The sequence below is a fragment of the Oncorhynchus nerka genome, linkage group LG24 (assembly GCF_034236695.1).
Source record: "Oncorhynchus nerka isolate Pitt River linkage group LG24, Oner_Uvic_2.0, whole genome shotgun sequence".
NCBI classification, from domain to species: domain Eukaryota; kingdom Metazoa; phylum Chordata; class Actinopteri; order Salmoniformes; family Salmonidae; genus Oncorhynchus; species Oncorhynchus nerka.
In genome coordinates this window covers 47565975-47582878 of record NC_088419.1, presented here as the reverse complement: position 1 = coordinate 47582878, position 16904 = coordinate 47565975, and the positions used below count along the sequence as shown (strand labels likewise).

The window sequence follows — 16904 nt, the reverse complement described above, 5'->3', positions numbered from 1 at the left end:
GAGACCAAGGGATGAGACCATACATCTTCTATTTTAATGAAACGAAGAACTCTTCAACAAATTTACAAAACAACAAAACAAACGTGACAGCTATATAGAATAAGTGCAGACACAGGCAACTAATACATAGACAATCACCCACGAATTACCCAAGGAATATGGCTGCCTAAATATGGTTCCCAATCAGAGACAACCATAAACAGCTGCCTCTAATTGAGAACCAATCCAGGCAACCATAGACATACAAAACACCTAGACTAGTAAACAACCCCATAAACATACAAAAACCCTAGACAGAACAAAAACACAACAAACCACCCCATGTCACACCCTGACCTAACCAAAATAATAAAGAAAATAAAGATGACTAAGGTCAGGGCGTGACACTATATTCAGGGGGGTGCCGGTACCGAGTCAATGTGCAGGCGTACAGGTTAGTAGAGGTAATTTGTAGATGTAGGTAGGGGTAAAGTGACTATGCATAGATAATAAACAGCGAGTGGCAGCATTGTAAAAACAAAGGTGGGGGGTGTTCAATGTTAACAGTCCGGGTGGCCATTTGATTAATTGTTCTTATAGTTTGGGGGTAGAAGCTGTTAAGGAGCCTTTTGGACCTAGACTTGGCGCTCCAGTACCGCTTGCCGTGCGGTCGCAGACTGTTCTCTCTATGACTTGTGTGACTGGAGTCTTTTACAATTTTTTGGGGCCTTCCTCTGACACCGCCTAGTATATAGGTCCTGGATGGCAGGAACCTTGGCCCCAGTGATGTATTGGGCCGTACGCACTACCTTCTGCAGCACATTACGGTCGGATGCCGAGCAGTTGCCATACCAGGCGGTGATGCAATGGTGCAGGATCTGGGGATCCATGCCAAATCTTTTCAGTCTCCTTGGGGGACAAAGGTGTTATCGTGCCCTCTTCACAACTGTCTTGGTGTGTTTGGACTAGAGGTCGACCGATTATGATTTTTCAACGGCGATACCGATTATTGGAGGACCAAAAAAAGCCGATACCGATTAATCGGACGATTTTCTAAATGTTTTATTTATTTGTAATAATGACAATTACAACAACATTGAATGAACACTAATTTTAACTTAGTATATTAAGTATACATCAGTATATAATACATCAATAAAATAAATTTAGCCTCAAATAAATAATGCAAAAACAAAGTGTTGGAGAAGAAAGTAAAAGTGCAATATGTGCCATGTAAGAAAGTTCCTTGCTCAGAACATGGTTCCTTTTAACATGAGTCTTCAATATTCCCAGGTAAGAAGTTTTAGGTTGTAGTTATTATAGGAATTATAGGACTATTTCTCTCTATACCATTTGTATTTCATATACCTTTGACTATTGGATGTTCTTATAGGCACTTTAGTATTGCCAGTGTAACAGTATAGCTTCCATCCCTCTCCTCGCCCCTACCTGGGCTCGAACCAGGAACACATCGACAACAGCCATCCTCGAAGCATCGTTACCCATGCAGAGCAAGGGGAATAACTACTCCAAGTCTCAGAGCGAGTGACGTTTGAAACGCTATTAGCGTGCATCCCACTAACTAGCTAGCCATTTCACATCGGTTACACCAGCCTAATCTCGGGAGTTGATAGGCTTCAAGTCATAACCAGCGCAATGCTTGAAGCACAACGAAGAGCTGCTGGCAAAACGCACGAAAGTGCTGTTTGAATGAATGCTTACGAGCCTGCTGGTGCCTACCTTCGCTCAGTCAGACTGCTCTATCAAATCATAGACTTAATTATAATATAGTAACACACAAAAATGCGAGCCTTAGGTCATTAATATGGTCAAATATGGAAACTATCATTTCGAAAACAAGACGTTTATTATTTCGTGCAATACGGAACCGTTCCGTATTTTATGTATCTAACGGGTGGCATCCATAAGTCTAAATATTCCTGTTACATTGCACAACCTTCAATGTTATGTCATAATTACGTAAAATTGTGGCAAATTAGGCGGCCCAAACTGTTGCATATACCCTGACTCTGCGTGCAATGTAGTCTGTAATAGTTTTCAAGCCCTGCCGCATCCAAAGAGCATCAGAGCCGGTGTAGTAGGATTCAATCTTAGTCCTGTATTGACGCTTTGCCTGTTTTTATGGTTTGTTTGAGGGCATAGCAGGATTTCTTATAAGCGTCCAGATTAGTGTCCCGCTCCTTGAAAACGGCAGCTCTAACCTTTAGCGCGGTGCAGATGTTGCTTGTAATCCATGGCTTCTGGTTGGGATATGTCACTGTGGGGACGACGTCGTCAATGCACGTGTTGATGAACCTGGTGACTGAGGTGGTATACTCCTCAATGCCATTGGATGAATCACGGAACATATTCCAGTAGGTGCTAGCAAATCAGTCCTGTAGCGTAGCATCCGCATCAACTGACCACTTCCGTCTTGAGCGAGTCGCTGGTGCTTGCTGCTTTAGTTTTTGCTTGTAAGCAGGAATCAAGAGGATATAATTATAGTCAGATTTGCCAAATGGAGGGCGAGGGAGAGCTTTGTATGCGTCTCTGTGTGTGGATTAAAGGTGGTCTAGGTTTTATTTCCCCTCTGGTTGCACATGTGACATGCTGATGGAAATTAGGTAAAACTGATTTAAGTTTACCTGCATTAAAGTCTCTGGCCACTAGGAGCGCCGCTTCTGGATGAGCATTTTTGTTACGAATCCCTTTTGGCCCGACAGTCTAGGGGGGATGGTAATGAGACCCGTAACATAACTCATGCAAATGATTATTGTGACAAAGTAAAAGTGTGAACGAAATAACCACGACAACAGAAATATACCGTCAAACTCCAGGTTTATTTATAAACACACGGTAATGGGGGGAGCAGGAAAAGGGGCTGAGCTGGACCCAAGGAAAGAAACAATAAGTATTCAAAAACACCCCTAAGCTAGACTAGCCTACTTTAACAACAGCTAACTAACTAACCAAAAATACAGTGGGTGGTCCGCCCAGTTCTAACTAGTGTATTTAACAAAGTTCACCTACGGGTAGTGTATGCCCATGGGCGACTTGTCTTGGTTTCCCCTTTTCCCACCAGCAACAAACAAACACCATAACCAAAAATAATACTCACAGGTGATGACAAAGTGCTATGAGGTGCTTAAACAAAAGAGAGGGGAAGACACAAAGCGAGAGTGAAACACAGAGACCTACAGACATGGCATTTACAGAGCGATTGAGCTAGCGATTGAGCTAGAGATTGAGCTAGAGATTGCTCCAGAGCAAACAAATGATGGGGTTTTTAAACCATGGGGAAGGAACTGTGATAGGGTAGGAAATAGGAGGAGGTGTGTCTTCTGATTGATGATTGATTGTTGACTGATTGGGGAGTGATGGTTTTCACCTGTGAGGGGAGAAGGAGAGAAAAGAAACACACACAGGATACACACACACACACACACAGGATAACTGTATCCGTAACAATTTTCTTGATTGCTTATGACTTTATAGCTTGTTTTATGCGGTCTTAGTGCCAGCATCGGTTTGTGGTGGTAAATAGACAGCAACGAATAATATCGTTTAGAACTCTCTTGGTAAATAGTGTGGTATACAGCTTATCATGATGTACCCTACCTCAGGCGAGCAATACCTCGAGACCTCCTTAATATTAGACATCACACACCAGCTGTTATTGACAAATAGACAAGACAGCAGCTCCCCTCATCTTACCAGACATAGCTGTTCTGTCCTGTCGATTCACAGAAAACCCAGCCAACTGTATATTATCCATGTCGTCGTTCAGCCACGACTTAGGATAGTCTCGACCATAGATCATCGAGTTTGTTTTCCAGTGATTGCACTTTGGCCAATAGAACCCATAGTAAAGGCGATTTACTTACTCGCTTACGAATCCTAACAAGGCACCCCGACCTACTCCTTTGGTATCTCTACCTTTTCTTCACGGTAATGACAGGGAGTGGGCCTGTTCTCCGGAAAGCAGTACATCCTTCGTGTCAGACTCGTTAAAGTAAACATTTTGTTCAGTTCAAGGTGAGTAATCGCTGTTATGATGTCCAGAAGCTCTTTTCGGTCATAAGAGCCAGTAGCAGCAACTTTATGTATAAAATAAAAAGTTACAAAAATGTTTTAAAAAACTAAGAAAATATCACAGTAGGCATCCCCTCCTGCCCCATTATTATTAACAAGCTACTTCATCAAATTTCTGCCCTGCTAGAGCTGCACGGGTCAACTGTAAGTGCTGTTATTGTGAAGTGGAAACGTCTAGGAGCAACAACTCAGCTCAGCCGCAAAGTGAAATGCCACACAAGCTCACAGAATGGGACCGCTGAAGCGCGTAGCGCGTAAAATCATCTGTCCCCGGTTGCAACACTTACTTCCGTGTTCCAAACTACCTCTGGAAGCAACGTCAGCACAAGAACTGTTCGTCGGGAGCTTCATGGCCAGAGCAAGCCAAAGATCACCATGCTCAATGCCAAGCGTCGGCTGGAGTGGTGTAAAGCTTGCCGCCATTTGACTCTGGAGTAGAGGTTGACCGATTAATCGGAATGGCCGATTAATTAGGGCCGAATTCAAGTTTTCATAACAATCGGAAATCTGTATTTTTGGGCACCGATTTTTCAGATTTTAATTTTTTTATACCTTTTATTTAACTAGGCAAGTCAGTTAAGAACACATTCTTATTTTCAATGGCCTAGGAACGGTGGGTTAACTGCCTTGTTCAGGGGCAGAACGACAAATCTTCACCTTGTCAGCTCGGGAGATTCAATCTTGCAATCTTACAGTTAACTAGTCCAACGCTCTAACCACCTGCCTCTCATTGCACGCCACGAGGAGCCTGCCTGTTACGTGAATGCAGTAGAAGCCAAGGTAAGTTGCTAGCTAGCAGTAAACTTATCTTGTAAAAAACAATCAGTCAATCATAATCACTAGTTATAACTACACATGGTTGATGATATTACTATTATTATTGGCTGTATGTTTGTTTTACTCCATGTGTAACTCTGTGGTGTTGTATGTGTCGAACTGCTTTGCTTTATCTTGGCCAGGTCGCAATTGTAAATGAGAACTTGTTCTCAACTTGCCTACCTGGTTAAATATTTTGTTTAGGTGTCGTTCAGGTGTTTTGGGAGGTGCATGCTATAAAGGCATTGGTGTTTATGGTTAGGTACAGTCGTCAAACGATTGTGCTTTTTTCACAAATGCGCTTTTGTTAAATCATCCCCCAGCGTTGCATCGATTATATGCAACGCAGGACACGCTAGATAAACTAGTAATTTTTGTATTTTATTTTTATTTTATTTCACCTTTATTTAAAATCAATACACAGAAGTATATATTTTTAAACCTGCATATTTAGCTAAAAGAAATTCAGGTTAGCAGGCAATATTAACCAGGAGAAATTGTGTCACTTCTCTCGCGTCAGGGTATATGCAACAGTTTGGGCAGCCTGGCTCATTGCGAACTAATTTGACCGAATTTGACGTAATTATGACATAATATAGAAGGTTGTGCAATGTAACAAGAATATTTAGACTTAGGGATGCCACCCCTTAGATAAAATACCGAACGGTTCCATATTTCACTGAAATAATAAACTTTTTGTTTTCGAAATGATAGTTTCCGGATTCGACCATATTAATGACCAAAGGCGCGTATTTCTGTGTGTTATGTTATAATTAAGTCTATGATTTGATAGAGCAGTCTGACTGAGCAATGGTAGGCAGCAGCAGGCTTGTAAGCATTCATTCAAACAGCACTTTTGTGCGTTTTGCCAGCAGCTCTTCACAAGCACAGCGCTGTTTATGACTTCAAGCCTATCAGCCTAATGGCTGGTGTAACCGATGTGAAATGGCTAGCTAGTTAGCGGGGTGCGCGCTAATAGCGTTTCAAACGGCACTTGCTCTGAGACTTGAAGTAGTTATTTCCCTTGCTCTGCAAGGGCTGCGGCTTTTGTGGAGCGATGGGTAACGCTGTTTCGAGTGTGGCTGTTGTCGATGTGTTCCTGGTTCGAGCCCAGGTAGGGGCGAGGAGAGGGAAGGAAGCTATACTGTTACACTGGCAATACTATAGTGCCTATAAGAACATCCAATAGTCAAAGGTATATGAAATACATATGGTATAGCGAGAAATAGTCCTATAAATACTATGTTAACTACAACCTAAAACCTCTTACTTGAAATATTGAATATATTGTCTCATGTTAAAAAGAACCATCAACTTTCATATGTTCTCATGTTCTGAGCAAGGAACTCAAACATTAGCTTTTTTACATGGCACATATTGCACTTTTACTTCTCCAACACTTTGTTTTTGCATTATTTAAACCAAATTGAACTAAATAGATTTTTATTGATGTATTATATTAAGTTAAAATAAGTTTTCATTCAGTATTGTTGTAATTGTCATTATTACAAATAAATAAATACAAATTGGCATCGGCTTTTTTTGGACCTCCAATAATCGGTTTCGGCGTTGAAAAATCATAATCGGTCGACCTCTACTCTGGAGCAGTGGAAATGCGTTCTCTGGAGTGATGAATCACTCTTCACCATCTGGCAGTCCGACGGACGAATCTGGGTTTGGTGGATAACAGGAGAACTATACCCCAATGCATAGTGCCAACTGTAAAGTTTGGTGGAGGAGGAATAATGGTCTGGGGCTGTTTTTCACATTTTGGGCTAGGCCCCTTAGTTCCGTTGAAGGGATATATTAATGGTACAACACAAGGTGAGGTCCATACAGAAATGGTTTGTCGAGATCGGTGTGGAAGAACTTGACTGGCCTACACAGAGCCCTGCCCTCAACCCCATCGAACACCTTTGGGATGAATTGGAACGCCGACTGCGAGCCAGACCTAATCTCCCAACACCAGTGTCCGACCTCACTAATGCTCTTGTGGCTGAAAGGAAGCAATGTTTAAACATTTAGTGGAAAGCCTACCCAGAAGAGAAGAGGCTGTTATAGCAGCAAAGGGGGCACAAACTCCAAATGAATGCCTATGATTTTGGAATGAGATGTTCAACGAGCCGGTGTCCACATACTTTTGGTCATGTAGTGTACATCAGAAGTCACATGAGCTGTTTTTTTCCAGCTTTCTCCCTTCTGCAGGGAGGGAGAGAGCAAACTCCACTGAACTAGTTTCAATGTATGCAATCTGATTTGGTTCTGGGTGCCAAGACTACTTGATTTCCTAGATGAGATATGTTTGGCTCTACTAGCCTAGATACCATTTTTTTGTGCTGTCTAAAATGAACCTTACTTGTGAGATTATTGTTGCGTGTCATGCTTAGTTGTTATGTTCTTGATAGTTTCATTGTAACATATGACATCATGGGATTGAAGGGGCCTAGACATTGTCCAGTACCGTTGAAACAGTGTAGCTGCTACACCTTTGTGTGCAGTGTGTCTATGAAACCTACTCTATTACTCTGACTCTCAATTCATTTGTTTTAATCTTAACACAGCACAAGCTGGAGGCAAATGAATTATTCCTGTGTTTTCTTCTGTCGATACCAGGGACAATCTGTGTTATGCTCTGCATTTGTGACATTTCCCACTTGGATTAGGTAGAGATATGTGAAGAAAGAAGGATATTTGAAATCATTTGAAATCTTAATCTGTGCTCGATTAAACTTTTTGTTTGTTTTTTTTGTTGACTTTTTACCCCTTTTTCTCCCCAATTTCGTGGTGTCCAATTGTTGTAGTAGCTACTATCTTGTCTCATCGCTACAACTCCCGTATGGGCTCGGGAGAGACGAAGGTTGAAAGGCATGTGTCCTCCGATACACAACCCAACCTAGCCGCACTGCTTCTTAATACAGCGCGCATCCAACCCGGAAGCCAGCCGCACCAATGTGTCGGAGGAAACACCATGCACCTGGCAACCTTGGTTAGCGCGCACTGCACCCGGCCCGCCACAGGAGTCGCTGGTGCGCGACGAGACAAGGACATCCCTACCGACCAAGCCCTCCCTAACCCGGACGACGCTGCGTCAATTGTGCGTCGCCCCATGGACCTCCCGGTCGCGGCCGGTTACGACAGAGCCTCTGATGACACAGCTGGCGCTGCAGTACAGCGCCCTTAACCACTGCGCCACCCGGGAGGCCCTGTGCTCGATTAAACTTGCCTGGTTTAATAGAACAATAGAATAGTCCCAATCTTGCATTCCAGGTAGGCTAGAGCAAACACTCAAAAGTATTTGAAAGATTTCAAATAGTATTTGAACCGAAGTCTGATTAGGTATCACGGCCACCGTGCAATGCCACAGTGCAGGAGGAAGATTACTTTATTGTCCAATGTTCATGAATGGCCAAGAGATATTAGTATTTTGCTGTATCCCAAACCCTTCGAAAAACACACAGTTTGATGAGGGTGTACAGTAGCAGAGGGCAGCCATACTACAGCACCCCTGGAGGAGGTGTTGGTGGTGGTTTAGGAGAGGGGTAAAGGCTTAATCGGTGGCATGATCTAGTCATGCACTCCTCTAGAGTGGAAAGTCACTGAACACTGAATCACTATGCTAAAGCGAAAACCCACCTCCGGAATTGAATATGTTTAGGGAATGATTCACCAACATTGGCCCCGGATTCAAAATCTGGAACTAACAGTTGGTTGTTGAACTTGGTGTTTTATTGAATTCCTCCTCAATTATACAATGCTCTGTACGGTTGTGGTTAGGGATTTCCCTCTGGGTTTCTTTGTGGGTCCATTGCCAACAGGGGGAGCTATTGTAGCTTGTTTTGAACCATGTGAAAATGTGAGACAGTGGCATTGTCGCAATGACAAAGGCTTTGCGGAAGGTATCCAGGGAGATTTCTTGCCTGTTTTCCTTTTGAAAACAGGAGTCCAGATAAAGTAGATAACAGCTTCCAGTGCCAGTTCTTCACCATCTCTTTGTATGAAATCAAGAATGTAACAACAAAAGCTTTTGGAGTTTCTATCCATCCTATTGAAAAGTGATGGTATGTTTTATACATTTTACTGTTTCATTTTCCATTCCTGTCATTTGGAGAGAATGGCAGCTTGCAATAGGTGTGTAGGTACCATTTAGACGTACACACACACACACACACATACACACACACACAGGTCTTTCTAATGTTCCTCCTCTTGAGGGACACTTACCAGTCTCAGCATTGTGTGCGTGTCAACGTGCACTGTGTTCACACAAAAATGAAAAGGGCTGACGATCCGGAAAGGCTGGGTCCTTTTTGAAGCGCTCTGTACTGGCACTGCTTCAGAGAGCGAACTCTAGCTCCTCCACTAAAATGACCTCATCACTTTCACAGCTGACTGTAGCTGCCGAGTCATGGGCCCACCCCCACCAAATCCCGCAGCAATTTACACCTTGTTTGTGTCCTGAATGGCACCCAATTGCCTACATAGTGCACTACTTTTGACCAGGCCCCATAGGGCTAAAAAAAAATAGTTGTGAACTATAAAGGGAATATGGTGCCATTTGGGACATAGGCCTCATCTTTATCTCTGACTAGCCTACCACCCCTGACTACAATCTGACTACCATCTGCACTTGATAGGATATGAAGACGCATTACACTGGATTTAATAGTACAAGGAAACGGGACAAATATGATAAAATCAACATATCCCCACATAACACGGTTATCGTTTAATCTGGAGCTAATGAATTATATCAGCTCTATTTATTACATTTATGTCTGCAATGGTATGAACGTTTCACTCACTCGGGACACCTCTCCCTACATGGAAACACTTGAACAGAACCTCAGTCATTGGACAGCAGCAGGCCCTCAAATTCAGGAAGTATGCTTGTGATTGGACAGTATCTCTGTCATTCTCAGCTGGCCTGCGGGTGATTGGCTTCGGCCTTGGGCCTGCCCCTTTGGCTGTGTTCTGACAGGCCGAGTCATGCCCGAGGCGGGTCCCAGACTCCCAGAGCTGTAGGACCTGCTAGGTTTCATTGATGCAGTGCTCTGTGTTGACTCCACAGTCCATGTTGGCACCGTTATTCTGTTGAAAATAGCATTCTGACACAAGTACTTCAGGTGCCAATATGGTTAGCTATCTAAAACAGTACCAGCCAAACTCTGAGCGGTCTCTGGCTTTTGGGCTGATCCTACACTCTCTGTCTTACCCTTTTGCTTTCTCTCGCTCTCTCTCTTCTCTGTCTCTCCCGTCCTGCAGCACAGGACATTTTAGGCAACCAGAAGAATTCAATGCCAAGATATGATCTCTTGTTTGGGTTTGTTTCATCTGTGGATTTTACCGTGTATTTGATCAGTTTTAGGGAACCATTTGGGACTTAGATATCTCGTGCACTACTTTTGAACCTGTGGGCCCTGGTCAAAAATAATGCACTAAATAAGGAATTGGGTGCCATTTGGAACATTACCTTACTACTCTCGTGGCAAGGGAGGGTTTGAATAAAGCATTATGTTTCTTAATTTAAACATAATTCTGTCTCCGTACTGTTATCACTGTAGTTGTAGCCATTTTGAATTGTTTAGCCAATTTCTAAATTCTTATTTCTGTGCTCTTTGTTCAGTGTCTCACTAGCCTGCAGATTCACCATTTCTCTCTAGATTCCATTCCAAATCCATTCCAATGGATTTAATTTTTAGATGTTTGACCTTCCAGTGGATTTTTATTTAGGTTCCAGTTTCTGCTATGAATATGCACACCACCACATTTCCTCTGTTTGTGGTGATGATTCTAAACTTGACCTGTTTTGTGGGTGTTGTTCAATTGAGTGATAGTCACATAACTGATGCTCTAACTGTGCTGTGATGTCACATCCACAGGGCTTTCTGATTGGTGCACGGCCCCAAAATGCCTGCGAACCCATTGACCCGCCCCCTATTCGGGACAACCTCACTGGTGCCTTCATCGTGCTCATCAAGCGCTTCGACTGCAACTTTGACATCAAGGTAGGGTGCATCGCAATCACACAAACCTCCCCATGTGGTATATAATTTGTTGCCCCGAAGTTGCTAACTACGTACACAAGATTAGACATTTTGGCATCCGTCTAATGGTTAGGGTAATCTGATCCTAGATCTGTGGTTAAAGGTAGTTCCTACCTAAAGGCTCCCTTATGGTCTATAATGAAGTTGCCTGTAATTTAAAATATATATATATTTTATTGAACCTTTATTTAACTAAGAAAGTAAGTTAAGGACAAATTCTTATTTACAATGATGGCCTACCCCGGCCAAACCAGGACGACGCTGGGCCAATTGTGCGCTGCCCTATGGGACTCCCTATCACAGCTGGATGTGATGCATCCTGGAATCGAACCAGGGACTCTCTTGCACTGAGATGCAGTGCTTTAGACCGCTGCGCCACTCGGGAGCCCTGAGTACTGATCCAAAGGCAGTTTCCTTTTTTACCTCCTGATGGAAATGGTTAGGGATGGGATTGGGAAAGCTGATCCTAGATCTATACTTAGGCACAACTTCTACCTCGAGCCCTTCTTACATGCAGCACCAGTACACAGGAAATAGCTGTTGCCCAGTCAGAATAGCTGTTGCCCAGCACTTCCTGTGCTGGCACTGAACCATATCTCCCTCTTTCCAATCCCCCCTTCCCTCCCTCCGCTCATCCCCGGCTTCTCTGGTTCGTCTACTGATGTGGTGCATTAACTGGGTGCCCTCAGCAGCTCGCTGCAGAAATGCAAAAGCATTGTTGTCGTTTTAACATGGTATGGAAAAGACACCTTTAACTTGCGCCAACATCACAACCAAAGAGAGAGGAGGGCATGGTTCTTTCCCTTTATTAAGAAGGGGGAAAGCATAATTTGTTATTACCAAGTTACAACATTTTATGCATGGCAAATCCACGAAGACTTGAGTGTAGCGGGATATTAGGCCTATTTTCTTCTTCTCAGCAACAAAGGAGCCATTTCGTTTTTACGATGTGGCGTGCTCAAAGTCGAGAGGAAGAGTTGTTTTCCTAATAAATCCCAGGAGCTGTGGAGAGCACCACTCGATCCATCCAACCTTGAAGTGAGGCCGTGTGCAGCGAACAGGAGTAGAGCGAGGCGTAGAGAGCGAGGAAGTTTGGAATGGAGCAAGAGGGGGAAGTGGAAGGATACAAGGAGAGGGACAGTGCATTCGGAAAGTATTCAGACCCCTGGACTTTTCCACATTTTGTTATGTTACAGCCTTTTTCTAAAATGGATTAAATTATTTTTTTTCCCCTCATCAATCTACACACAATACCCCATAATCAGAGTTGGGGAGTAACGGATTACATGTAAGGGATTACAAAAAAACGGTAACTGTAATCCGTTACCTTACCAGCAAAAATATTGTAAACAGATTACAGATACTTTTGAAAAACTAGATGATTACTTCGAGGATTACTTTTAATCCAAGCCTATGGAATTAAAGGGGGGCTTTTATTGCTCAATCTAATTCATTATGATAAAAATAAATAATCCATAGGTTTAATGGACACATGCTTAAACTTGTATACTTTTGATAGACATGAAGGGGCAATCTGTAGTTGCTACATCAATTTTGGGATTTATATACACTTAGGGTTAGCCCATTGATTCTTGAAGAATTAATTAATAATTTATAAATCCAACATGAGCTTAGTTTAACTGTCACACTCCATGAGAACCCAAAATATAAGCTTGTTTTACAGTAATAACAAACAATTATTTTTATATAATGGATGGTCTGTCCTTGCATCCATAGCTCTGTCTATTTATCTGAGAGTGGTTACATTTCTCCAGGCCCATCCCTCAGCTTTTTACCAAAACAGAGGCAGGGCGACCATTTTGTTATTGTTTCATCTGTGGATTTACCCTTTAAACAGCTGCATATTATCAAGACATCAAAGTGTCACCAACAAAAAGGTCAACAATAGGCCTTTAGCAAATGCAGCATATGGCATTCATTTTTTACACGTAAATCACACTTTTCAGTAGTGCTCAAAGAATGCCATTCCTTGAGCTCATAATTTATTTTTCAACTCCAATCAATGAGTCCAATCAGTCCTCCATGACAACAAAATTATAAACAAAATCATAAACAACAGAGTAGGGCTGGATAATAAAGTCCTTAGCTTTGGGGTCATGCTCGGGTAAAACAATTTGGCTAATCTATACTTCCATATTTCCAAGTGGGGTATAACATTTATTGGAATGACTGGAATTCTGATAGGCTTTGGATTTTTAATGTAAAGATATCATTTAATCGTATTATTATATGTAGTAGAAAGCGATGCGTTAGAAGAAGCCTACATATCTAACCCATAAAGTAAAATTTAACATCCATATATGGCCAGCTATGTAAACTTTAACATTGATTTATCCTGCAATAGATGTCGTTCAGTTGGTAACATACATTTTTGTCTTCTACTAATGCCTCTTAAGGGGAGAGTAATCTAAAAGTAACAGAATGTAATTAGATTACGTTACTAAATTTGGGTAATCCCAAAGTTACATGGTCGATTACAATTTTGGACATGTCACTAACAGATTACATTTAGAAAGTAACTGACCCAAACCTGCCCATAATGACAAAGCAAAAACAGTTTTTTAGATTTTTTTCAAATGTAGTATTTTAAGTATTCAGACCCTTTATTCAGTACTTTGTTGAAGCACCTTTGCAGCGATTACAGACTCAAGTCTTCTTAGGTAGGATGCTACAAGCTTGGCACACCTGTATTTGAGGAGTTTCTCCTATTTTTCACTGGAGATCCTCTCAAGCTCTGTCAGGTTGAATGGGGAGCGTCACTTCACAGCTATTTTCAGGTCTCTCCAGAGATGTTAGATCGGGTTCAAGTCTGGGCTCTGGTTGGGCCACTCAAGGACATTGAGACTTGCCCCGAAATCACTCCTGCCTTGTCTTGGATGTGTGCTTAGGGTCGTTGTCCTGTTGGAAGCTGAACCTTTGCCCTAGTCTGAGGTCCTTAGCACTCAGTATCCCATCCCCATAGCATGATGCTGACACCACCGTGCTTCACCATAGGGATGGTGCCAGGTTTCCTCCAGACATGATGCTTGGCATTCAAGCCAAAGAGTTCAGTCTTGGTTTCATCAGACCAGAGAGTCTTGTTTCTCATGGTCTGGGAGTCCTTTAGATTGCCTTTTGGCAAACTCCAAGTGGGCTGTGGTGCCTTTTTACTGAGGAGTGTCTTCTGTCTGGTCCACTATAAAGGCCTGATTGGTGGAGTGCTGCAGAGATAGTTGTCCTTCTGGAAGGTTCTCCCATCTCCACAGAGGAACTCTGGAGCTCTGTCAGAGTGACCATCGAGTTCTTGGTCACCTCCCTGACCAAGGCCCTTCTCCCCTGATTGCCCAGGAAGAGTCTTGGTGGTTCTAAACTTCTTCAATTTAAGAATGATGGAGGCCACTGTGTTTTTGGGGACCTTCAATGCTGCAGACATTTTTTGGTACCCTTCCCCAGATCTGTGCCTCGACACAATCCTGTCTCGGAGCTCTACGGACAATTCCTTTGACCTCATGGCTTGGTTTTTGCTCGGACATGCACTGTCAACTGTGGGACCTTTATATAGACAGATGTGTGCCTTGTGGAATAGATGTGTGGAAAAAGTCAAGGGGTATGAATACTTTCCGAATGCACTGTAAATGAGTGAAGAGTCTAGGCTAATGATAGAAGTATATATGGATTGATGGAGGGAAGAGGTGGAAGTGGGGGAGGGGGTATGAGATGTAGGAGTAATGGATTCTATGATAGATGTCAAGAGAGATGGAAGAGAGAGTGGGAGAGAATGAAAGCTAGAGGGAGATTAATTGATTTGATCTCTAGAACAGGTAGTATGGCTGTAGTGTGTGGGGCTTTCTCTCCCTTGTCACTCTCCCGCTCCATGCCTTATAAGGCCTTTCTGCATCACACACACACCACACAGCGAGGTGTTCCCGAGGCAGGACTGAAACCGGATGCCCCCCTGCCCTCTCCAGCTCGCTGTGCGTCAGCCAGAGACAAACACGCTAGCACACACACTAGGCCTGACCTCAGATCAGCCTGTTCCATGATACAAACTGAACCCCTTATCAGTCAGCATTTCAGACAAACTGATCTAAGAACAGCCGATACCACACTCGGCCAGACATTGGATCACTTAAAGGGACAGTTCAGTCCCAAATCAAAGTGAGTTACTATCCCACTCTTCCTCTGGACCACAGAACAGCAGATGTCAAAGGTTTACAAAGCATTAGCAGAGAGTCTGGCTCTAAGATCTGATGTAGAATCAGTCCTTGAATTTCAACTTCTACCTATAGTCAAACAGCACAGAGCCATCCTGACTCAGGATCAGCCAGACAGATGTGTTCTCTACAGCAGTTGAGTTACCTAAGAGCTGGGGAGGAACTGGCATGCGCAAGAGATTGTGTTCAGGAAAGGGCAGGGATATAATGTAGGGTACGGACCTTAGGTTTGAGGAGGGGTGTGTGTGTGTGTGAGAGAGAGAGAGAGAGAGAGAGAGAGAGAGAGAGAGAGAGAGAGAGAGAGAGAGAGCAGAGAGAGAGAGAGAGAGAGAGAGAATGGGTTAATGTCTTACATTGGCCTCCAGGCTTTTGATTGACCATTAATAAATCTCCAATCAAGCAGGTGGGAGGGTACAGAAAAAGGAGATCATTAAATACAACCCCCGTCCACCCCCAAAGCTGTACAGCTCCCAGACTTTTAACAGAAGCTCAAATGTCAGAGAAAAAAAGGAGGAATCCAGGAATCGATTTTGGCTCAAAATAGGGGAGCAGAGGGAGGTAAAATAAAATGGCTGGTAATGTTTAGCAGCAAATGTGTTTTTTTTTAGCATTGCGCTAAACAGTACTGTGTGATCAAGTGAATGAAAATGGATTGTACCATCAGACATAATGGGAGATACAGTAATGCACGCTCTGTTGAGTGTCCGGGGCAGTCTGAGAGCTTGTGAGTGTTGGGTTTGATGTGCCGGGGAAGACATGCCACTCTGTGGGAGTGTATGGTGGTGTGGGATGGGGAGCAAGAGAGCAGGTGATCAAGTGAGGGGACTTCTAGCGTTAATGGGTGAACTGGAGAGTGTACAGTGCATTTGGAAAGTATTCAGTCCCCATCCCTTTATCCAAATGCTGTTACCTTACAGCCTTATTGTAACTCATCAATCTACACACAATACCCCATAATGACTAAGCGAAAACAGGTTTTTAAAAATGGTAGCAAATGTATAACATTTTTTCAACACGTACCTTATTTACATACAGTGGGGCAAAAAGGTATTTAGTCAGCCACCAATTGTGCAAGTTCTCCCACTTAAAAAGATGAGAGGCCTGTAATTTTCATCATAGGTACACTTCAACTATGACAGACAAAATGAGAAGAAAAAAATCCAGAAAATCACATTGTAGGATTTTTAATGAATTTATTTGCAAATTATGGTGGAAAATAAGTATTTGGTCACCTACAAACAAGCAAGATTTCTGGCTCTCACAGACCTGTAAGAGGCTCCTCTGTCCTCCACGTGTTACCTGTATTAATGGCATCTGTTTGAACTTGTTATCAGAATAAAAGACACATGTCCACAACCTCAAACAGTCACACTCCAAACTCCACTATAGCCAAGACCAAAGAGCTGTCAAAGGACACCAGAAACAAAATTGTAGACCTGCACCAGGCTGGGAAGACTGAATCTGCAATAGGCAAGCAGCTTGGTTTGAAGAAATCAACTGTGGGAGCAATTATTAGGAAAGGGAAGACATACAAAACCACTGATAATCTCCCTCGATCTGGGGCTCCACGCAAGATCTCACCCCGTGGGGTCAAAATGATCACAAGAACGGTGAGCAAAAATCCCAGAACCACACGGGGGGACCTAGTGAATGCCTGCAGAGAGCTGGGACCAAAGTAACAAAGCCTACCATCAGTAACACACTATGCCGCCAGGGACTCAAATCCTGCAGTGACAGACGTGTCCCCCTGCTTAAGCCA

General features: G+C 43.1%; 1 protein-coding gene across 2 annotated transcripts in view; it reads left to right on the top strand.

The window, feature by feature from the left end:
• Positions 1-16904, top strand: part of LOC115108055 (E3 ubiquitin-protein ligase RNF13) — an 86552-nt gene that overhangs the window by 22623 nt on the left and 47025 nt on the right. For both annotated transcript variants that reach the window (XM_029631973.2, XM_029631972.2), the window contains exon 4: positions 10767-10892. In XM_029631973.2, the coding sequence (XP_029487833.1) occupies positions 10767-10892 (126 nt within the window). The remainder of the gene's footprint in view (positions 1-10766; positions 10893-16904) is intronic.